The sequence below is a fragment of the Cherax quadricarinatus genome, chromosome 80 (genome assembly GCF_038502225.1).
Source record: "Cherax quadricarinatus isolate ZL_2023a chromosome 80, ASM3850222v1, whole genome shotgun sequence".
Lineage (NCBI taxonomy): Eukaryota > Metazoa > Arthropoda > Malacostraca > Decapoda > Parastacidae > Cherax > Cherax quadricarinatus.
Genome location: NC_091371.1, coordinates 18,253,131 through 18,277,615, shown reverse-complemented (window position 1 = coordinate 18,277,615; position 24,485 = coordinate 18,253,131). Strand labels below are relative to the sequence as shown.

Genomic DNA, 24,485 nt, shown 5'->3' with positions numbered 1-24,485 from the left:
CAGTGCAGTCGCATCTAAGAATACATTCGGTACATTTCATATTATCACAGTGTTTTTAGTGCTTGTAACTGCAAAATAAGTCACCATGGGCCCCAAGAAAGCTTCTAGTGCCAACCCTGTGGTAAAAAGGGTGAAAATTACTATGGAAATGAAGAAAGAGATAATTGCTAAGTATGAAAGTGGAGTGCGTGTCTCGGAGCTGGCCAGGTTGTATACCAAACCCCAATCAACCATCTCTACTATCTTGGCCAACAATACGTCAATCAAGGAAGCTGTTCTTGCAAAAGGTGCAAGTTTGTTTTCAAAACAGTGATCGCAAGTGATAGAAGATGTTGAGAGACTGTTATTGGTGTGGATAAACGAAAAACACTTAGCAGGAGATAGCATCTCTCAAGCGATCACATGTGAAAAGGCTAGGAAGTTGCATGACGATTTAGTTAGAAAAATGCCTGCAACTAGTGGTGATGTGAGTGAATTTAAGGCCAGCAAAGGTTGGTTTGAGAGATTTAAGAATCGTAGTGGCATACATAGTGTGATAAGGCATGGTGAGGCTGCCAGTTCGGACCAAAAAGCAGCTGAAAAATATGTGAAGGAATTCAAGGAGTACATAGACAGTGAAGAATTGAAACATGAACAAGTGTTTAATTGCGACGAAACAGGCCTGTTTTGGAAGAAAATGCCAAGCAGGACCTACATTACTCAGGAGGAAAAGGCACTCCCAGGACATAAGCCTATGAAAGACAGGCTTACTCTTTTGATGTGTGCTAATGCTAGTAGTGATTGCAAAGTGAAGCGTTTATTGGTGTATCACTCTGAAACTCCCAGTGTGTTCAGGCAAAACAATGTCCTCAAGGCTAATTTGTGTGTGCTGTGGAGGGCAAACAGTAAAGCATGGGTCACTAGGGACTTTTTCTATGACTGGTTACACCATGCATTTGCCCCCACTGTGAAAAATTACCCAATGGAAAAGAAATTAGACCTTAAGTGCCTCCTGGTATTAGACAATGCTCCTGGTCATCCTTCAGACTTGGCAGAGCGACTTTCTGGAGACATGAGCTTCATTAAGGTCAAGTTTTTGCCTCCTAATACCACCCCTCTCCTGCAGCCCATGGACCAGCAGGTCATTTCAAACTTCAAAAAACTCTACACAAAAGCTATATTTCAAAAGCGCTTTGAAGTGACCTCAGACACTCGATTGACTCTAAGAGTTTTGGAAAAATCACTTTAGTATCCTCAGTTGTGTAAACCTTATAGGTAAGGCTGGGGAGGGAGTGACTAAGAGGACCTTGAACTCTGCTTGGAAGAAACTGTGGCCACAGTGTGTAGAAGAAAGGGATTTTAAAGGGTTTGGGGCTAACCCTGAGAAGCGTATGCCAGTTGTGGAATCCATTGTGGTATTGGAGAAGTCCTTGGGATTGGAGGTTAGTGGGGAGGATGTGGAAGAGTTGGTGGAGGAGGACAACAAAGAACTAACCACTGATGAGCTGCAAGATCATCTTCAACAATAAATAACAAAAAAAGGCACAATACCGTGACTGGAACGATACACAAATAACCCGCACATAAAAGAGAGAAGCTTACGACGACGTTTCGGTCCGACTTGGACCATTGACAAAGTCACACTAACCAGAAGTGGAGTAGGACGGCTATATATAGGCAGGAAGAGGTGATGGTGGTAGTAGCAGTAGTACAAGAATGGTATATAATACCGACAAGATGAAATTAAGACACATGTGCAACACCCGGGCATCCCTATTGTAGACGTTTCGCCATCCAGCCAGCCACTGGATGGCGAAACGCCCACAACAAAGACAACCAGACGCCGCACATGTGTCTTAATTTCATCAGTAGTTGTAGTAGTAATAGTAGTAGTAGTAGTAGTAGTAGTAGTAGTAGTAGTAGTAGTAGAGGTAGAAGTAGTGGTAGTGGTAGAAGTGGGAAATAAAGAGGACGAGCCAGTCAAATACAAAGGAAGGGGAGCACTGCAAGAGAGCTAGGTGCCCACTGAGGGAGAGCAAGCGCACAGAGGTGCATGAAAGGGGAAGTGGGAAATAAATGAAGAAGAAACAGAAACACGAGACAGAAGAGAGAAAGACAACCCAGAGAAGAAAAGGAAAGAGGAAAGGGGAAGAGGGAGAAGAAGAAGAAGAAAAAGAAAAAATAAGGAGTTAGGTTAAGTCACGGGTGTTCTGAAGTTTGGAGCATTTTACAATGTAGTGGGAGAGGAAGGCATCTACAGAGATGAAGCCAGGGCTGAGGTTCATACAAGGAAAGTTGTGTATTAGAGAGGATTCAACTAGATGGCGACTGTTCGAGTTGGAAGTAGGGAAGACAGTTTTAGCAGAAGACCAGTCAATAGGATGGCTATGATCTCTGACGTGACAGAAAAGAGCATTGTTAGTGTCGGCAAGCCTAACACTATTTTTGTGCTCCTTAAGTCTGTCAGAAAGAGATCGACCAGTTTCTCCGAAGTATTGAAGAGGACAGGAGGAGCAAGAAATAGAGTAGACACCAGGAACATCTGTAGAGGGAGGAGAGGTATGAACGAGATTAGTGCGAAGAGTGTCAGTCTGGCGGAAGGTAAGCTTGATGTCTAAGGGACAGAGAGAATTGTTGAGATTAGAAAGACTGGAAATGTAGGGAAGGCAGAGGATACAAGAGTTCCCAGGAGTAGAGAGTTTGGGAGAGAAGAAATTGCGTTTAGCACGTGAGAGGGCAGAGTCTATGAAATGGGAAGGGTAGCCAAGACGGGAAAACGAATTATGAAGAGTGGAAATTTCTGCTGGAAGGAATTGAGGATCACAGATGTGGAGGGCACGGAGAAAGAGGGAGATAAGAACACTTTTCTTGACAGGGGAAGCATGATAGGAAAAGTTGTGAATGTACATGCCACTGTCGTAAGCTTCTCTCTTTTATGTTCGGGTTATTTGTGTATCATCTTCAACAGCAAGAGGCCAGACTTGAGGAAACTGCTTCAGAGGAGGGGGAGAGAGAAAATGCGGAAGTTGCCTACTTCAAAGATTGAGGAAATGTGTGCAAAGTGGGTTGAACTGCAAACCTTTACGGATGAAAATTACCCTGACACAGCTACTGCAAGCCGTGTTGGCAACCTGTACAATGACAATGTTATGGCCCATTTTAGGAAAATCTTAAAGGAACGGGAGGTACAGAGCTCTATGGACAGATTTGTTGTGCGACAGAGGTCCAGTGACTCTCAAGCTGGTCCTAGTGGCATTAAAAGAAGGGAAGTAACCCCAGAAAAGGACTTACTACCTCAAGTCCTAATGGAAGGGAATTCCTCTTCTAAACAATAACTTCTACACTCTTCCCTCCTCCCAGCCCATCAATCTTCACCAGATCTTCAATAAAGGTAAGTATCATGTATTCTATTCTTAGTAGAGTAGTAATTGTGCATGTCTTCTTCAGTTTCTGTGTATTAAAATTAATATTTCATGTGGTAAAATTTTTTTTTTTCATACTTTGGGGTGTCAGGAACGGATTAATTTGATTTCCATTATTTCTTCTGGGGAAAATTAATTCGGCTAACAATATGTATGTGTGGTGTGACCAAAAATTCCAAGATTAAATGCATATCTTGTGGAGACTTAAAGACTACAAAAGCAAAATGTATAAACTGGTACACATTTGATATCTGGTGATGAAGCCCTGCTCTGTAGTACTGTATGGTGAGCAGGAATTTGTAGTCACTTCTTTGGCACAGTATTTTTTAAAGATTAGGGCCTGATGGACCACAAATTTATTCTGTAAGGTTTCACAGTAACCAAAGGTTGTTACATGATTTTTCTGTAATGCTTCAGTCATTAAAAAATAAAAGAATCCCTGACCTTGTGGAACAAATGTGTGTGAACCACTTCCATCATGAAATGTGCTACATGTTGCACCGTATCAGCCAGGCTGTGATGGCTAAGGAGACCTGCAAGCCACTGACAGCTACAGCCTCATTGATCAGGCAATCAAAAAGTCTGGCCTCAGGCCACAAGTATATCAGTGACTGCAATCTTCTGCCTATTACAAAGCACTAGAAAATGGTGATGCAATATTTTTTTGAAGAGCTGAATCTGAAGATAGTGAGCCTGCTTCCACTTTTTACTTTACTTCTGCTGCATTTACTGTTATCACAGCTTAGTTTAGAAACTCTTTGAGAGGAAAACTTGCTAACAAGTATAGCAAAACTATGTGCAGAATAATCCTTTACTTATACACTACAGGAGGCCCCCCACATTCATGAGGGTTAGAGGATCAAGAACTTCATGAATCTTGAAAATTCACGAATGTTTGGTGCACAAATATGATGTAGGGAAATAAAATAATACTGTACTGTAGCGTTCGTGAATGTGTTGATGAGCAATTTTTTTTTTTTTCAACAAGTTGGCCCTCTACCCCCATCACAACCACTACCACCCTCTACCATCATCACTACCACCCTCTACCATCATGACTACCACCCTCTACCACCATCACAACCACCCTCTACCACCATTGCAACCACTACCACCCTCTACCAACATCACTACCACCCTCTACCACTATCACTACTGCCCTCTACCACGACCACTCTGGTACTCTGCTACAATTTCTTTCTTAAATTCCATCATGTTTCTCACTTTCTTTACCAAAAGAATTCTACTAGGAACTTTCTTTGGGGCCATGGTTACTTATTTCGCAGTTGCACTTAATAAATAACCACCAAAAACAATGGATTATAGCGAAATGTTTGGATGAATGAGCAGCAACTTCCTCATTCGCCCAGAGACACAGCCAGATTGACACACAAGCAGCCAGCAGCCATGGCAGCAGTGGGCTGATGTGTCCCATACGGCCGATAAGCAAAATAACGACCGATTACTGGAAGCCGAAAAACCGGCTGATAACCGAGTTGGCCGATAAGCTGAACGGCTGATAACCGAAGGTCCACCGTATATCAATGATGTCAGCTAGGCCTGTATACCTTGTACATGTATTTGTAGAAATAAAGATATTATGGTTTTTCTTTCATGAAATCAGCCATATCCCACTGAAGCAGGGTGACCTAAACAAGAAAAACGAAAGTTTCTTTCTTTTTAACTTTAGTAATGTATACAGGAGAAGGGGTTATTAGCCCCTTGCTCCCGGCATTTCAGTCACCTCTTATGACACACATGGCTTATGGAGGAAGAATTCTGTTCCACTTCCCCATGGAGAAATTATATTATTATTATTATTATTATTATTATTATTATTATTATTATTATTATTACTAGATATGTATTTAAGAGTAGGCAAGCACAATTATATTACAATGATCAAAACCTACCAGAAATGATATGAAAACAGAAGACAGTTAAGTCTTCAAAAAATGAAAATTTCCAAGTTAGAATGAACAGAAAAAGCAGCAAACACCTTACATTTGTATTTGCATTAGTGATTACAAAATTTAATTTCAAAGGTATACAAGCTCCCAAGAGGAAGTCAATACACAAAATGAAAAGGACTTGAAGGATGTACCAGCCACACATGAAATATTTAAAAGGAATACCACAAATTTAAAATTAAAAGAACCATGGGTGGGTAGCATACAATCCAAATTTACTTAACTGATGCATTATGCAAATCACTATGACTAGGTGCTATTCACAATATACCTCAATAAAAGGAGGGTGCCTTAAGACTTTAAATCTGCAAATAGCACCTCTGTTCTTCAAGAATGGTAGCAGAAATGCATAAGAGAGCCTACACATTTTGGAAAGGGGATTTTTAATTATGCTTCAGCTTGCCCTGGATCACTATAGAATCATAAATGAGAGAGAAATAAGGAGAAAGCTAGAATATAAGTCAAGTGTAGAGGTGAGGAAACCCTCAAGGCCAGGAGAAATAAGACACCCAGTGCCATATGTTTTCTGATAATTAGAACATCTGACAATAAATTCACAAATCAAAAATATAACTGGAAGCTAACAAATCAAAAATATAACTGGAAATTAACAAATCAAAAATATAACTGGAAATTCACAAATCAAAAATATAACTGGAAATTCACAAATCAAAAATATAAATGGAATTAAGATTCGTTTAAGAAATATTGTGCATTATGGATGACTCAACAAGACAGAGTCCGTGAAGGCTAAAAGAAGTTAAAACAGTATTGGCAGATCAACATATGGGATTGTTATGGAGAAAACATTATTAGTATCAGCAAGGCAAACACTTCTCTTGTGCTCTACAAGTCAGAGATGAATGTTTAGTAAACTTTTCAAAAGATTATACATAGAGTACTGTATATAGTTAAATTATTGAATTTACCTGTCTTCATATCTCTTCTTGAAGTCCTCCATTGATTCTAGTGTTCCAACATCTTGCTCAAAGCGAAGGTAGGCAGAACCTATTTCTTCCACCCAATCCCAAACTCTCTCCAGAGCACGACGGAAAAGCTTACGACAATGTTTCTCTGACCCATAACTCCTAAAGAATACAAAAACATTTAGTGGTTATATATATATTTTTCAGGAGCAAGGGGCTAGTAACCCCTTATCCTGTATACATTACTAAAGTTAAAAAGAGAAACTTTTTCTTTTTCGGCCACTCTGCTTTGGTGGGATATGGCCGGTTTGTTGAAAGAAGAAAGATGTACATTTTTTTTAACACGTCAGCCATTTCCCACTGAGGTAGGGTGATCCAAAAGGAAAGAAAAACCCAAAAAGAGAGAAAAAAAACTTTCATCATTCAGCATTTTCACCATCACTCATACATAATCACTGACTTTGCAAAAGCGCTCAGATACGACAATTTAGATGTCCCCCCAAACTGCCAATATCCCAAACCTCTCCTTCAAAGTGGTTATATTTACTGGTAAATGTATCAATACCTGTATCTGCAAGATTGTATTAAATGGGCAGAGATTATCATTACTGCAAGTGATTACTTTTCTTTCACATGATTAGTTTTAAACACAAGATCCTGAACAGTGCATACTTGAAACATTAAGTATAGCTTCTCCTCACTTACCGACGTACTTGTTTACCAACAACTTGAGCTTACAATGGGCTCTCTGACCAGTATGCATACCTAAATAATGTATATAAGAGCTTATTTCTTCTATTCTGTTTATTACAATATATAGTATACTACTGTATAAACATTTAAAAATATATCAAAATATATCAGAAATGTTATAAATGGTGCAAAGGTGACATTAAAATCAAATCAAAGATGGTTGACACATACTCACTACCATTACAGTATGCTCCTCACTTAGTGATGAATTCATTAAGTGAGAAGAGGCTGTATTTCTATTTTTTTTCTGTAATATCTAGTAGTCAAAAATCATACTTTAATAATGTCACACATTTTATTCTCTCTTCTCAACTGTTCGCAAACCCTGGTCCAAGTTTAATTCATATTACACATCATGTTATCTCTTCTTAAGTAAATTCAAATCTAGTTCTTCAAACTAAAGACTATAATTATTATATTTTATTACTTTCATATAATCATCATTATTGTGTACTAAATTGTCCAAAAAAAATTTAATCTAACATTACAGTATAAATATGTATCTTTAGAAAGTAAATATCATTTCTTTTTTTTGTTTTATCTCAACAGCCATCTTCCACCAAGAAAGGGTGACCCAAAGAAGAAAACATGTTCACAATCATTCATTCAATTGCTTTCCTCTCATTAGTGTCCTGACATCACAATTCAGATTACCTTCCAACTGCAACATCCATAGCCTTCCTTCAGAGTGCAGGCACTGCCCTTCTCACCCTCACTGTCTGGAACAATCCAGACTGTGGAGCAGAGCTCTTCTTCAGGCTGAGGGACTGGCTACCTCAAAACTATGTCTTTGAGGGTGATGGATTGATTACATCAACTTTACATCTCCACTGTTTCTGCTGCCTCCTCTGTATTTGACTGAATAAGCCTACTGTGTAGGCAAAACATTTCAGAATAAAGATACCTAACTGTTGCACACCTATCTTACTTATGAACCATAGAAATGATGAGGGGAACAAGGTGGGTGGTGCACTGAGGCATCTGAGGAGACAAAGAACGTTATCCATGGAGGCAAAAAGGGAAATGTATGAGAGCTTAGTGGTACCAACACTCTTATACGAGTGTGAAACATGGGTGGTGAGTGTCACAGCGAGGAGGAGGCTGGAAGCAGTGATGTCATGTCTGAGGACAATTTGTTTTTTTTCAACAAGTCGGCTGTCTCCCACCGAGGCAGGGTAACCCAAAGAGAAAGAAAATACTTTCATCATCATTCAACACTTTTACCTCACTCAATACATAATCACTGTTTTTGCAGAGGTGCCAAGAATACAACAGTTTAGAAGTTTTTTTTTTTTTTTTCAAGTCGGCCGTCTCCCACCGGGGCAGGGTGACCCAAAAAAGAAAAAAAATCCCAGAAAAGAAAATACTTTCATCATCATTCAACACTTTCACCACACTTACACATTATCACTGTTTTTGCAGAGGTGCTCAGAATACAACAGTTTAGAAGCATATACGTATAAAGATACACAACATATCCCTCCAGACTGCCAATATTCCAAACCCCTCCTTTAAAGTGCAGGCATTGTACTTCCCATTTCCAGGACTCAAGTCCGACTATATGAAAATAACCGGTTTCCCTGAATCCCTTCACTAAATATTACCCTGCTCACACTCCAACAGATCGTCAGGTCCCAAGTACCATTCGTCTCCATTCACTCCTATCTAACACGCTCACGCACGCTTGCTGGAAGTCCAAGCCCCTCGCCCACAAAACCTCCTTTACCCCCTCTCTCCAACTCTTTCGAGGACGGCCTCTACCCCGCCTTCCTTTCCCTATAGATTTATATGCTTTCCATGTCATTCTACTTTGATCCATTCTCTCTAAATGACCAAACCACCTCAACAACCCCTCTTCTGCCCTCTGACTAATACTTTTATTAACTCCACACCTTTTCCTAATTTTCTCTTTTTAACTTTACTAATGTATACATAAGAACGGGTTACTCAGCCCCTTGCGCTTAGCATATTAGTTGCCTCTTAAGACATGCATGGCTTATGGAGGAAGAATTCTGTTCCACTCACCCATGGAGATTAGAGGAAATAAAAACAAGAACTAGTAAGAAAATAGAAAACCCAGAGGGGTGTGTGTATTTATATATGCTTGTACATGTACATCTCCATGGGGAAGTGGAACAGAATTCTTCCTCCGTAAGCCATGCGTGTTGTAAGAGGCGACTAAAATGCCGGGAGCAAGGGGCTAGTAACCCCTTCTCCTGTATATATTACTAAATGTACAAGGAGAAACTTTCGTTTCTCCTTTTGGGCCACCCCGCCTCAGTGGGATACGGCCGGTGTGTTGAAAGAAAGAAAGAAGACATGTACATGTAGTGTAACCTAAGCGTAAGTGGAAGTAACAAGACATACCTGAAATCTTGCATGTTTATGAGACAGAAAAAAAAACACCAGCAATCCTACCATCATGTAAAACAATTACAGGCTTCTGTTTTACACCCACTTGGCAGGACGATAGTACCTTCCTGTGTGGTTGCTGTCTACCAACCTACTACCTAAGATTATTATTTTTTTTTTTCAACAAACCGGCTTTATCCCACCAAGGCAGGGTGGCTCAAAAAGAAAAATGAAAGTTTCTCCTTTTAAATTTAGTAATTTATACAGGAGAAGGGGTTACTAGCCCCTTGCTCCCGGCATTTTAGTCGCCTCTTACAACACGCATGGCTTATGGAGGAAGAATTCTGTTCCACTTCCCCATGGAGATAAGAGGAAATAAACAAGAACAAGAACTAGTAAGAAAATAGAAGAAAACCCAGAGGGGTGTACACATATGCTTGTACATGTATGTGTAGTGTGACCTAAGTGTAAGTAGAAGCAGCAAGATGTACCTGAAATCTTGCATGTTTACAAGACAGAAAAAAGACACCAGAAATCCTACCATCATGTAAAACAATTACAGGCTTGCATTTCACACTCACTTGGCAGGATGGTAGTACCTCCCTGGGTGGTTGCTGTCTACCAACCTACTACCTAGGTATTATTATCTTCATCATTATTATTTGGGAAGGTTTGGAAGGTCTGATGGAGATTATGGAGGCTTCAGCCCTCCTGCAGTACTACATTTTAAAGTGATTTCTTCCCACAAACACACAGAATAACAAAGAAAATGTATAATTATACAAAATGCTTACTACCTCTCTAAGCTGATAAATTCCAACCATAACTTTGCATTCTTAAAGTTGTTGTTTCGTTTCATAATAATGTCATTCCAAATTTCTCTTGCTCTTTCAGCATCATGAGCACATTCTGCTTCAATCCGAGCTAAGAAGCGAGGTATTTCACTTTCAATGTCTCCATCTTCACCAAAATCTAAGAGAGAAAAGAAAAAGAAAATATTCATCTACAAACTATAACATGCATCCTGTTTTACAGCAACATGTCAATCCACCAAAACAGCAACAAATATCTTGAGAATAAAAGTACTGTACTATACTCAATCCCTATCCTTTCCTCATTGTGCAGTATATAATTAAAAATTACCTAACTTCTTGAATATTTAGACTTTTCTGTATCTATTAATTTTATTATTTCTTGTTTTATTATCTCTTCACAAAACATGCCAAATTTTTATTTTTCTCTCCCCAATATTTAAATTCTTTATACACCACTTTCCTACTACTGTGCAGTGATCCTTTAATTCTGTGGAGTGGAGGACCTATCACATCATATGGTGTGATATTCATTTTTTATGGGATGGACCATTACATCAGCTTTAGTAGTCAAATGGACCAGGGTCTGCATCACAAAATAGATTTTTATTTATGTTCATGAACAAAATACCACCTCCATTACCATGAAACCACCCTCAAGTACTTGCTCTTGTGAATCATACCACTGTTTTAACTCCACCTACTGAGACCAAAATAATTAAAACTTGATTTTTTTTTTTAACAAGTCAGCCGTCTCCCACCTAGGCAGGGTGACCCAAAAAGAAAGAAAATCCCCAAAAAGAAAATACTTTCATCATCATTCAACACTGTCACCTCACTCATACATAATCACTGTAAAACTTGATACTTTAATATATAAATTATCCTACTGAATAACTGGTTATGCCATAAACAAAGTTAAAGGGTATGATTAAAAAACCTTAGCTTGGGCAATATTTACACTCATCAATCATGCTTATAGCTTGCTGTCCTGCCTCTCTAAAAGCAAGTAGCTGGCAATCATGGGGCTGGTCCCATACAATTTGCCTCCTCAAGTATATCAGGTAGGCCATCCACATGCGAGTAGCTTCACGTCCAGACTGAATACCACAGCTGAGGCCTTTCTCCAGAGCACCTGAAGCAAAAATAAAAAATCTGATCTTTGATACCTATTCTCAAATAGCCCAAACTTTAGAGAGAAAAATATAAATGACATTATGTCTGTCCTTGACCATTATCAAGTCACAACTGACAGATGACATATCAAAATGTCATCTATAGTTTCCTCTCAAAATTGGGGGTTATATGCAAATTGATCCATTCAATGTATTGTGACTTGTTTTAAACAATATCTATTTTTAAATATTAAAAAAAAAAAAGACTTGGTATTAATAAACTTTTCATTAGCATGTGAGTCACTAATATAAACAAAGGAACTGGTTTATCATATAGTAGCTGACAACCTCATCTTATAACTGTTAGAAATCAAATGTAAGTATGGTATTTGCCTCTGAAAAGCAGATTGTTAGTTTCTGGTTATATTTCTGTCAACTTATAGGTACTGGTACCAGGGGCTTGGACTTCCAGCAAGCGTGCACGAGTGTGTTAGACAGGAGCAAGTGGAGTCAAATGGTTTGTATGACTTGATGTGCTGTTGGAGTGTGAGCAAAGTAACATTTATGAAGGGATTCAGGGAAACCGGTTAGCTGGACTTGAGTCCTGGAGGTGGGAAGTACAGTGCATGTGCTCTGAAGGAGGGCTGTTGATATGTTGCAGTTTTTTAACTGTAGTGTCAGCACGCCTCTGGCAAGACAATGATGGAGTCAATGATGATGAAAGCGTCTCTTCTTTTTCAGGTCATCCTGCCTTGATGGGAAACGGCCGATGTGTTAATAAAAAAAAAATCTAATAATTATGTAAACACTAGCTCTTCTGACCGTACTTAGGGCGCCTCTGTTTATTACTGAATCTACCATATCTCTTATTCTAGTAAAACATTGTATGTATGTGTGAAGTGAGAACCACCTCCTTAATACATCAAACATTCTTAGAATAGTTGATGAGGTACATGATAATTTTTTATGTAGGAGTGCTGTTTAGTGTAAGCAACCTACATCCATGCTAAGTTGACTTACTGTTCATAGTAAAGGGTAACAGCTCAAGGTGTGTGTAGAATATCTGACTTATTTTGAGGCCTGGTCTCAGACTGGGCTGCGGGGGCACTGACCCCCAAAACCCTCTCCAGGTAAACTCCAGGTATTGATAGATAATTGGATACTTTTGCTAGACTTAGTACCAAAAACAGACTCCTGACAATCAAGGCCAGACTTGTGATGAAAACTTACTCTGATAACCTATGTCTCAACTTCTGCAACCAAATTCTAATTTTTTTTTTTTTCAACAAGTCGGCTGTCTCCCACCGAGGCAGGGTGACCCAAAAAAAAAAGAAAGAAAATCCCCAAAAAGAAAATACTTTCATCATCATTCAACACTTTCACCACACTCACACATTATCACTGTTTTTGCAGAGGTGCTCAGAATACAACAGTTTAGAAGCATACACATATAAAGATACACAACATATCCCTCCAAACTGCCAATATCCCAAACCCCTCCTTTAAAGTGCAGGCACTGTACTTCCCATTTCCAGGACTCAAGTCCGACTATATGAAAATAACCGGTTTCCCTGAATCCCTTCACTAAATATTACCCTGCTCACACTCCAACAGATCGTCAGGTCCCAAGTACCATTCGTCTCCATTCACTCCTATCTAACATGCTCACGCACGCTTGCTGGAAGTCCAAGCCCCTTGCCCACAAAACCTCCTTTACCCCCTCTCTCCAACCCTTTCGAGGACGACCCCTACCCCGCCTTCCTTCCCCTATAGATTTATATGCTTTCCATGTCATTCTACTTTGATCCATTCTCTCTAAATGACCAAACCACCTCAACAACACCTCTTCTGCCCTCTGACTAATACTTTTATTAACTCCACACCTTTTCCTAATTTCCACACTCCGAATTTTCTGCATAATATTTACACCACACATTGCCCTTAAACAGGACATCTCCACTGCCTCCAACCATCTCCTCGCTGCTGCATTTACCACCCAAGCTTCACACCCATATAAGAGTGTTGGTACTACTATACTTTCATACATTCCCTTCTTTGCCTCCATAGATAATGTTTTTTGACTCCACATATACCTCAATGCACCACTCACTTTTTTTCCCTCATCAATTCTATGATTAACCTCATCCTTCATAAATCCATCCGCCGACACGTCAACTCCCAAGTATCTGAAAACATTCACTTCAATACTCCTCCTCCCCAATTTGATATCCAATTTTTCTTTATCTAAATCATTTGATACCCTCATCACCTTACTCTTTTCTATGTTCACTTTCAACTTTCTACCTTTACACACATTCCCAAACTCATCCACTAACCTTTGCAATTTTTCTTTAGAATCTCCCATAAGCACAGTATCATCAGCAAAAAGTAACTGTGTCAATTCCCATTTTGAATTTGATTCCCCAAAATTTAATCCCACCCCTCTCCCGAACACCCTAGCATTTACTTCCTTTACAACCCCATCTATAAATATATTAAACAACCATGGTGACATTACACATCCCTGTCTAAGACCTACTTTTACCGGGAAGTAGTCTCCCTCTCTTCTACACACCCTAACCTAACCTGAGCCTCACTATCCTCACAAAAACTCTTTACAGCATTTAATAACTTACCACCTATTCCATATACTTGCAACATCTGCCACATTGCTCCTCTATGCACTCTATCATATGCCTTTTCTAAATCCATAAATGCAATAAAAACTTCCCTACCTTTATCTAAATACTGTTCACATATATGCTTCAATGTAAACACTTGATCTACACATCCCCTACCCACTCTGAAACCTCCTTGCTCATCCACAATCCTACATTCTGTCTTACCTCTAATTCTTTCAATTATAACCCTACTGTAAACTTTTCCTGGTATACTCAGTAAACTTATTCCTCTATAATTTTTACAGTCTCTTTTGTCCCCTTTCCCTTTATATAAAGGGACTATACATGCTCTCCGCCAATCCCTAGGTACCTTCCCCTCTTTCATACATTTATTAAACAAAAGTACCAACCACTCCAACACTATATCCCCCCCCTGCTTTTAACATTTCTGTCATGATCCCATCAGTTCCAGCTGCTTTACCCCCTTTCATTCTATGTAATGCCTCACGTACCTCCCCCACACTTACATTCTGCTCTTCTTCACTCCTAAAAGATGGTATACCTCCCTGACCAGTGCATGAAATTACTGCCTCTCTTTCTTCCTTAACATTTAAAAGTTCCTCAAAATATTCTCGTCATCTACCTAATACCTCCATCTCCCCATCTACTAACTCCCCTACTCTGTTTTTAACTTTCCCTAGGCTTTCTTAACTTGTTTAACTCACTCCAAAATTTTTTCTTATTTTCATTAAAATTTCTTGACAGTGCCTTTCCCACTCTATCATCTGCTCTCCTTTTGCACTCTCTCACCACTCTCTTCACCTTTCTTTTACTCTCCATATACTCTGCTCTTCTTATAACACTTCTGCTTTGTAAAAACCTCTCATAAGCTACCTTTTTCTCTTTTATCACACCCTTTACTTTATCATTCCACCAATCACTCCTCTTTCCTCCTGCCCCCACCCTCCTATAACCACAAACTTCTGCCCCACATTCTAATACTGCATTTTTAAAACTATTCCAACCCTCTTCAACCCCCCCACTACTCATCTTTGCACTAGCCCACCTTTCTGCCAATAGTCGCTTATATCTCACCCGAACTTCCTCCTCCCTTAGTTTATACACTTTCACCTCCCTCTTACTTGTTGTTGCCACCTTCCTCTTTTCCCATCTACCTCTTACTCTAACTGTAGCTACAACTAAATAATGATCCGATATATCAGTTGCCCCTCTATAAAATGTACATCCTGGAGCCTACCCATCAACCTTTTATCCACCAATACATAATCTAATAAACTACTTTCATTACGTGCTACATCATACCTTGTATATTTATTTATCCTCTTTTTCATAAAATATGTATTACTTATTACCAAATCTCTTTCTACACATAGCTCAATTAAAGGCTCCCCATTTACATTTACCCCTGGCAGCAAAAACTTCTCACCAATAATGTCTGATTTATGCTTGTGAGGACTTGTGATAACCCAGGAAAGAACATGAACACTCCCATTCTGGTCTTTAAAAGATTAAAGGCATCGAAATACTAGCCAAGTGCTACTGTATACCCTTTTCTTTACCTAATTTGACATGACACTTACTTAATTTTTCTCTTACTATCAACTATATTCCTAATCTAAATCTTAATTCTCGAATCTAAATCTTGATTTAAGAAAACCCATGACTGCATAAACCATCATCCAATAGAATTTATTTACATCTGTCACTGCATATGTTATGCATCATGTCAATTTCCATTTAGTTTCTAAACCCTTCTCAGTATTTACCTATTAAGCCCTTCTCAATGTTCAATTATTAAGTCCTACTGAACACAAAATTAAAACCTAAACATTATGTTCTAAGTCCTCAACATCTAGATTAATCCTTTTCAATATTTAATAATAAATATTAAAGCCCTTTTTAACATTTAATTATTAAAGCTTCTCAAAATTTAAATATTAAGTCCTTCCCAGCATGAGAAGTTATATTATTCACAGGAAAGTGCTAAACCCACAGAGGTCATGCAGTGTCTGAGCCTTACAAACACTGAGCTACAATAGAAATCTTCATATTACATCGTTTTGTACTACTGTTTTCTATACGAAAAACTTTGTTAGTCAAAAAAAAAAGGAACAAAACTTGTTAACGTGCTCTATAGTCTATGTAATGTATTTAACATTTACCTTTTACTTTAGCTGTAAGAGACTCATCTTCCTTAGAAGCAAACATCTGCAGAGCTGTGATATGGAGGTCACAGAGGGTGGCAGACCAAGGACAATTCCTCTGGCTGCGTTCACAAACAGGTAAAACAACATAGTCCAATCCAGGAAACTGATGCATAACAAAACGAACATATTCTTCCCATAGGCCTGTGAGGAAAATAAGTAGAACATCATTTACATACATTTCTATCTAGTAATAACCATCCTGTACTACATTAGATTCAAACAGTACAGAATGTGAGAGTAATTCAATATAACTTTTTACAAGTAATCTTTCTTACCTACATCAAGACAGTGGTCAGTAACAGCTCTCTCATATAAACTCTGCACTGCTGCAGGATTGTCAGTTTCCTTTGTCTGTGCAATATAACGTCGATATCCAGCCAGTTTGTCAACATCATTTTCAGCTCTCAGCTAAGTATAATATAATACATAATAATAATAATTATCATGTGGAAATGCTAAACTAGTACAAGTCTTACAGCATGTGGAAAATGGAAGATAATAAGGTTTGATCCAAGGGAAATGTAGTTTCAATTCCTTGGATCAAGAACCTTTTACCACTATCAATTCAGCTCTTTCTTCCTTGAAGGAACAATATAACCTAAATTTCTGCTACTTAATAAACAAATAAATGCTCAAGTGAGTTATCTTCATAGTTCATATATATTTCAAGAAAAACATTTTAATATAAAACATTTCTGAATGAATATGTTACATATTCATTCAGAAATGTTTTATATTAGATGTTCTGCTAACATGAAATGATTTACAAAAAATAGTGTTCCAAAAAAAGCCAAGACAACAAGTAGAGAGAAAAAAAAGCATGTGGCCCAGATGAGAATATGAATACAATGTGAGTAATCAAAGCAATTCCCAGAAATATTACTCATTCTCATTCAGTGCACTGTAAGAGCAGGGTGGGATGAATGTCCCATAGTGATGGAGGTATTTACAAGGAACAAATGAATCTTTCATTCTTTATTACAGCTTCTTTCTCTCTAATTACAATTACTGCTGATTAGAATATTTTTTTTAAACAATGGATGTCTCCCACTGAGGCAGGGAGACCTGAAAAAGAAACACTTTCACCATCATTCACACTATCACTGACTTGCCACAGGCAGGTAGATAGGACAGTTCAGATGTCCCTCCAAACAGCAAATATCCCCACCTCTCCTTTAGAGTGCAGGCACTGTACTTCCCACCTCCAGGACCCTAGTTTTCTCTAATCCCTTCACAGATGTTTCCTTGTTCACACCCTAACAGCACATTAAGCCATAAAACACATTCATCTCTATTCATTCTGATCTATCATGTCCACATAAGCCTGCTTACTGCTCAAGCCCTTAACAGTCAAAACCCTCCTTTACCCCTCCCTCTAACATTTTCTAGGATGACCACTGTCCCCCCTCCCTCTTCCTTTCACCAGAGATTTATAAACTCTCTTGGTCATTCTATTCTGCTTGATCTTCTCTAAATGCCCAAACCACCTCAACAATCTCTTCTCAGCACCAGAATTAACTCTCTGTAATCTCATTCTATTTTCTAATTTCTAAGCTCCAAATTTTATGCTTGATATTGACACATTGCACTGCACCCAAACATGGCATCTGCAGTGCCTCCAGCCTTAACCTGGCTGCATCCTGTTATTTAGCTTATATACCACAGAGGAAAAAAAAAAAGAAGTGAAGAGGCTATATGGATGGTGAGGTTAAATGAGGTAAGAAAAGGTAGTTTCTATTTATACCATGGTGTTGAGCATCCTGGTGCTGCCCAATACATAGTACAGCAGTTTTGTCCCAATACTTCTGGATAGAACCAAGCTACACAACAACATGCAACTAAGCACAACCCTTCTCTTATCTCACTTGTCCTTACTGCCCCAGCAGGCCCTCTGTGTCCTCCATCTCCTCCTTTTCCCTATGTAATGGGACATATAAGCTTGTTTTTAAGGTGTTTCAACATACATGTGTGATGTTTCTCTACATCATTCAGCAGTCTTTGCCTTATATTTGGTTCTACAAAGATAAGAATTAAAAAATATTAAAATATTAAAGTGTTAAATTTTAAGACATGTAAAAGAGGATATTATTGCATATAAAAAGAAGGAATAACAAAGGTAAGCAATAACCATTGCTAAGGATGAGAAGAATGCAGAAAGAAAATATATACCGAGGCCTATTATGAGTAACAACAGTAATATTTACTGTTTATAGACATAGCATACAATAATTATATTAAAGATATATAAAATTTGACACTTCAGACTGTCTTAAGAAAATGCCTTACCAAATCATCTTCAAAAGGAATTTTCTCATTCAGTTTCTTTTGGGTTTTCTTGAGATCTTCCTTCATATGAGGGTCAACTTCACCATCAAAATATTCAGAAGCTTCCTCAAGTAGTGACTCAGCATCACAGTTGAGCAAGGGAACCCTCATCTGTCTTCGCAAGAGTCCTTGGATTCTATGAAGCTGTTTTTCTTGCTCTTTTATTTCCTGTTCTGACTGAATGGTACCTGACTTTTGTAAGCCTGCATATATCTGAAAACCAGTATGGGACAGTTTACTTAAAATTATTATATATTTATAGTATACAGTGGACCCCCGGTTTACGATCAGCTCCCAATGCGACCAATTATGTAAGTGTATTTATGTAAGTGCGTTTGTATGTGTATGTTTGGGGGTCTGAAATGGATTAATCAAATTCACAATATTCCTTATGGGAACAAATTCGGTCAGTACTGGCACCTGAACATACTTCTGGAATGAAATAATATCGTAAACCGGGGGTCCACTGTACCTTGTTATTAAGAGTCAGTGTGGAATAGCATAACCTACAATATTTACATTAGAAATTTTTTTTATAATGCATCATCTTAATAAATATTCTTAGTACACACCAATGCAGCCACAACCATACTAATCCTATCTGGCCTCCACACTAAAAACAATTATTCATTGACTAACAAGAAATGCATTATATGCTGGTTGTATACTGTATTATGATTGCTTCACTGAAAGTAATCACAGATATAACACTCAGAACATTTACAGCAAAATTTAATTAAAATTCTAGGACATAATTATACAGTGTATTATAACCAATTTAACTGTTAAAAATACTATAAATATACCCACATATTATATTCATATTACATGCAGTATGTTCCCTCCTGCAGGGATCTGCTTCTTGCACATACATTGGTCCTAATTTTATCAATTACAGAATTTCTGAAGACTATTCATATGCTTACCTGCTTCTCAACTAGTAGTACAACTTGCCATATTAACACGCCTTCTGCAACATGAGTTCCTACAGCAGTAAGAGCACGTTCTCCAGTTGCTCTAGTTGCTACCATGTCCCCGCTACCTAACGTGAACATTACGTACTCTACCCAAAGTTGCACGCCTTGTAAAGGAAGGTAAGAATTAGATACTTCCATACATACAAATAAAAGCATATACAGTGGACCCCCGCATAACGATTACCTCCGAATGCGACCAATTATGTAAGTGTATTTATGTAAGTGCGTTTGTACGTGCATGTTTGGGGGTCTGAAATGGACTAATCTACTTCACAATATTCCTTATGGGAATAAATTCGGTCAGTACTGGCACCTGAACATACTTATGGAGTGAAAAAATATCGTTAACCGGGGGTCCACTGTACTGTATGTTCAAAGAGTGCACAATAACGTTCAATGAATGTTATCATGCTCAGAAGTTCAGAATGACCATATGTTATCCAGTGTCACCAGTTAAGCAACCAATACAGTAGAGTACATGGAATTACTTGGAAATAGGATTAGTAAGGAAATACCAGCACTGTATTACCAACCAATGCCTGATTAATTATGCAAATGGTATACTGTACAATGCGAACAAGTTAATGAGTAAGATGTGAAACAGTTGGGTAACTTTATTGTTGATGTTTCCCCTACACAAAAGGCTTCTTCAGTCAAAAACAGAAGTGACTAACTCTTCTTCAGGCTGAGGGACTGACCACCTCAAAAAAACTGCTTTACCTCACCAGTACTTCTGCTATCTCCATACTGTTAGCCACCTCTACATTCGACTGAAGAAGCCTACTGTGTAGGCAGAACATTTCAACAATAGTTACCCAACTTTACCATGTATTTTACTCATCAATGCCAAATTATCTACATTTGTCTGTTTTTTCTTAAAACCTAATGCTGTCAACACCGTCTTCCCTAAATTTAACTGTTTAGTCCCAGCAATTCACCCTTGACAGTGTGCAATATAAATCCTTACTAGCTTCAGCTATTATACCCTTATTCACTAGCAAAAGAATTTATTAATGTTCTGTACTGAATTCAATGTTGATGAGATAAACTGACCCTAAATATTATATCCTACTTAAATATTCATTGATAATGCCTTGAGATAAACTAAAAAAAAAAATTATTATAAAAAGCCTAGTTTGCAATGGAAAATTCATTTGGTATGACTGTAATCTTAATAAAAATGTAAAAAAAAAAAATCCATTATTTTCTCAACTTTTGCAATATATCATTTTTTCCATTTAAGAATTTGAGTAAAGTACTGTACTACAGAAAGATGTTCATAATAAAATTACATTAGACCAAAATAGTCCAAAGATGAGCTGCATAATGACTTCCAGTGATAAATAAAATTATGAAGAAATGGTTTGTATTGTAATCATATGCATGACTGCAGTACAAAAGAAAAGGTGAGAAAAAAAATTCCTAACACTATCAGCAAAGAGAACCAGAGGACATGGCTATAAACTAAAGAATAAGAGATACTGAAGGAATACAAAGAATTTCTTCACAAACAAAAAAAAAAAAAAATAAACTTGGACATTTCAGTCAATCTTGGACCATTATCAAGATGTGATTTGATGTTAGCTCAGGATGGACCAAAATGTCAACTTAGGAATTTCCAATTTGAGGGTTAGTTGGAAATTGCCCCAGCCAAGATATTGTGACTTTTATTTATTATAGATGATTTTTTGAAGTTGAACTGAACCCCATCAATGAAGGGGGACTACAGCTAACATGTCTAACAAGAATTGCCATAACAGTGGCATAGCTGTTAAAATAGATCACCAGTGCACTCAGCTCACACACTGAGGTCCAGGGTTTGAATCTCCTCTGGTACAGCTGGAAAACATTAGAGATGTGCTTCCATAAGACACTTGCTGTCCCTGTCCCCGTTCAGCCATCAGTTTAAAATGGGTACCTGTTAATCGACTGGCGTGGGTTGCATCCTGGGACAAAACTGACCTAATTTGCCAGAAATGCTCAGCATCACAAGGGGCTTCCTATATAGTAGTATGTCATTGATGTTAGCTAGGCCTATATACCATGTACATGTGCTTGCAGTAAATAAAGATATTATATTATTATTAAGACAGAGAAAGGAAATTGGCAAATCTCTTTCAAAATACTGTACTGTGCAGTATTATGGGAACATAAGCTTTGAGTTTTAAGGAGTGGTGGGTTAGGTTAGGTAAGGTTTGTTAGGAAACAGGACAAGTGTTTCCTGATATGTGTCTTTGTCATATAATAGCCCACAGCTAGCACTTTGGGTCACCTGACCAAGGCCTTCTGCTGGAGTGGTGGGGATGTTGCACCTAGAGGGTAAACTGAATTGTGATGTCAATATACTTCTGGCAAGAAAGTGATTGAATAAATGATGGCAAATGTTTTCTTCCCTGACTTGGTGGGAGATGGCTCTTGAGGTTTAAAAAGTAAGCTTAATTTATATGAATTTTTTTTTAAAAGATCTGGTCTCTTAAAAAAGAGGGAGTGACCTAAAGAAGTGACTACAAGTAACCTCTTTTTGTCTAATAATTAAGAGACTCGGATCTGACATCAGGAAATTTTAAACAAATGTCAGAACTAATTTACCCTTTCAATAACAGCAAAATAAAAGTGTGCCTCTACTCAGTAGTTCGTATTTTAAATGATGCTTTTTCCTAATAGAATATTTAGCTCATGTATATTTTGCAGAACATAATACCATGTTTAATTTTAAATTACACAATTTAAATAATACACATACTATATTGTACATATAACTGCTTCTGACAAATAACTGAATATAGAATGATGTCTTATGTTTAATGAAGTGATAGATATACAATATACTTACTCGTATAATCTTTTACGGCTCGATCAAATAACTCAGCAATATACAGCCTCTCATCACTTGATGTGCACACTTTTTGCTCATCCCGAATCCAGTCCAACCATAACTCTAGTATTAAAATACAGTTCATCATAAATAAACCTAGTCACCAGAGTCTAAGCATAAATATTCTTGATCAACACTATACAGAATGTATAGTGTAGATCAAGAATACAGAATGTATAGTGTCCATAAAATCTTTATATGCACAAAAAAATTTATATAAATTATTAAATTATAATTTAATTAGCAATGAATTAAAGCAAGTATATTGCTGGACACAATCACTGAAAAAAGTAAACAAATTACTTTGAGTTTTTTGGTTTTTTTTTAGATAATTTACACAATGTATGATAAATAAACTTACTTTTTTGGGTTATCCTTGGTAATTTACAATATGCTATGTATATTAATTTGTGAACCTGTATTAATGTGTACCTGTACCTATATAGGCTGACTTACTATCTTACCTGGTGTTAAAGGGTACACTTCACTCATCTTTTGTCTAGCTTTTCTTGCCTCTTCTAGCTCAAAAAGGTCACGTAATGCTGCTATCAGCTGCACGTGCCCATCATAATATAAGTTATTTACGTCCAGCTGCAAAAGAATAAAGGTGTTGAACTTTGGAAATGCCCCGGCATGATAGTGGCTTCCTTTGTACCAATCAAATTATGAAATGTAAATACACATTGTAACCTTTGCAAAGAAATAAACTTTTGTTTTTGTTTGTTGTTTAGTATTATTATTATTATTATTATTATACTCATGGAGAAGTGCTAAACCCACAGGGGTTATGCAGTGCCAGGGAAGTGAGAGGTAACCAAAACTGATCCAAGGAAAGGGGGGGGTTAGGCTCTATCCCTTGGAACAAGATTCATTCATCAACATTGTTTTTTTATTATTAATATATTCATATGGAGAGTGCTAAACCCATAGTGGTTACAAAGCACTTGAGGAATGGAAGGCATTAAAGTTCGAGCCAATTAGAGGGAGTATAGGTTCAACTTATATCAAGAGCCCCTCCCTGGCATCAAGTGACACTCCCTAGCTTATCATGGGAAGCGCTAAACTCGTGTAGATTATACAGCGCCTGTGGAGGATGGAAGGAGTTCAGGCTCAATCCAGGGAACTGGAGCACAGATCCAATTCCCTAGATCAAGAGCCCCTCCCCAGCATAAAGGGACACTCCCATGAGAGCTTGAGAGGAGAAGTTGAACTTGGAAGCACCACTTAAAAGTTTACCTGTTTCTTTAATTCCTTAACTTTTAGCCTGAGTTCTTCCTCCTTCTTATCTTGCTCTCCCTCATCCTCTGAGTCGGTGTCATGACCATCACTCACACCCTCCATACTCTCTTCTCTTTCCTGATCACTGGTCATTTCTTCCTCAGGATCTGCCATTATCGGAAATCACATACAAACTGAGGATAAATTTCGCCTATGCAGATGCAACGCAATTTAAAACCAGGACTCTGCACCTCCTCTCCCTCACTATAGACAGAGCTTCCAACGTTCTTTTCCTTCTTGCTAATGAGAGGGACCGTCTGAGGGAGTGATGTAGTGTGAAGCCTCGGGTAAGATGGCAGTGATGTTAGGGCGAGATGAGTATTACTGGAGATTGAAACGTTCGTGTTGTGGGTGCTGCTGGGGGATGTTTTGACGCTCCTATCCCATCGCTTATACTCCAGTACAAACTTCATCCCGTCGCTTATACTCCAGTAACAAGCTTCGTCCCATCTCTCATACTCCAGTAACAACCTTCATCCCGTCACTTATACTCCATACAACCTTCATCCCGTCGCTTATACTCCAGTAACAACCTTCATCCCGTCGCTTATACTCCAGGAACACCCTTCATCCATCATTTACTCTTTATTACAACCTTTATCCCATCGCACATGGAAATAAGTCACTCTGTCTGACTTTTTTGGGTTATCCTAGGTTCTCTACACATATGCTGCTATATATGATAATTCTATGTAACTGTATTTGTGAATACCTGAATAAACTTACTTACTTACTTACTTACTTACTTACTCTATTAACATTCTTTCATCCCGTCGCTTATACTCCAGTACAACCTTCCCGTCGCTTGTACTCCACTAACAACTTGCATCCATCGCTTGTACTCCACTAACA

At 38.1% G+C, this 24,485-nt stretch overlaps 1 protein-coding gene across 1 annotated transcript in view; it reads right to left on the bottom strand.

Annotated features, from left to right (window-relative positions):
• LOC128702367 (squamous cell carcinoma antigen recognized by T-cells 3) overlaps positions 1–24,086 on the bottom strand; it is a 32,725-nt gene extending 8,639 nt beyond the window's left edge. The window contains exons 1-10 of the mRNA XM_053796601.2: positions 23,592–24,086; positions 22,820–22,946; positions 22,314–22,418; positions 19,430–19,584; positions 18,465–18,716; positions 16,454–16,586; positions 16,134–16,319; positions 11,176–11,349; positions 10,200–10,374; positions 6,301–6,459 (exon numbers count right to left, since the gene is read on the bottom strand). Coding sequence (XP_053652576.2) covers positions 6,301–6,459; positions 10,200–10,374; positions 11,176–11,349; positions 16,134–16,319; positions 16,454–16,586; positions 18,465–18,716; positions 19,430–19,584; positions 22,314–22,418; positions 22,820–22,946; positions 23,592–23,747 — 1,622 coding nt within the window. The 5' untranslated portion in view covers positions 23,748–24,086. The remainder of the gene's footprint in view (positions 1–6,300; positions 6,460–10,199; positions 10,375–11,175; positions 11,350–16,133; positions 16,320–16,453; positions 16,587–18,464; positions 18,717–19,429; positions 19,585–22,313; positions 22,419–22,819; positions 22,947–23,591) is intronic.
• Positions 24,087–24,485: the final 399 nt, after the last annotated feature.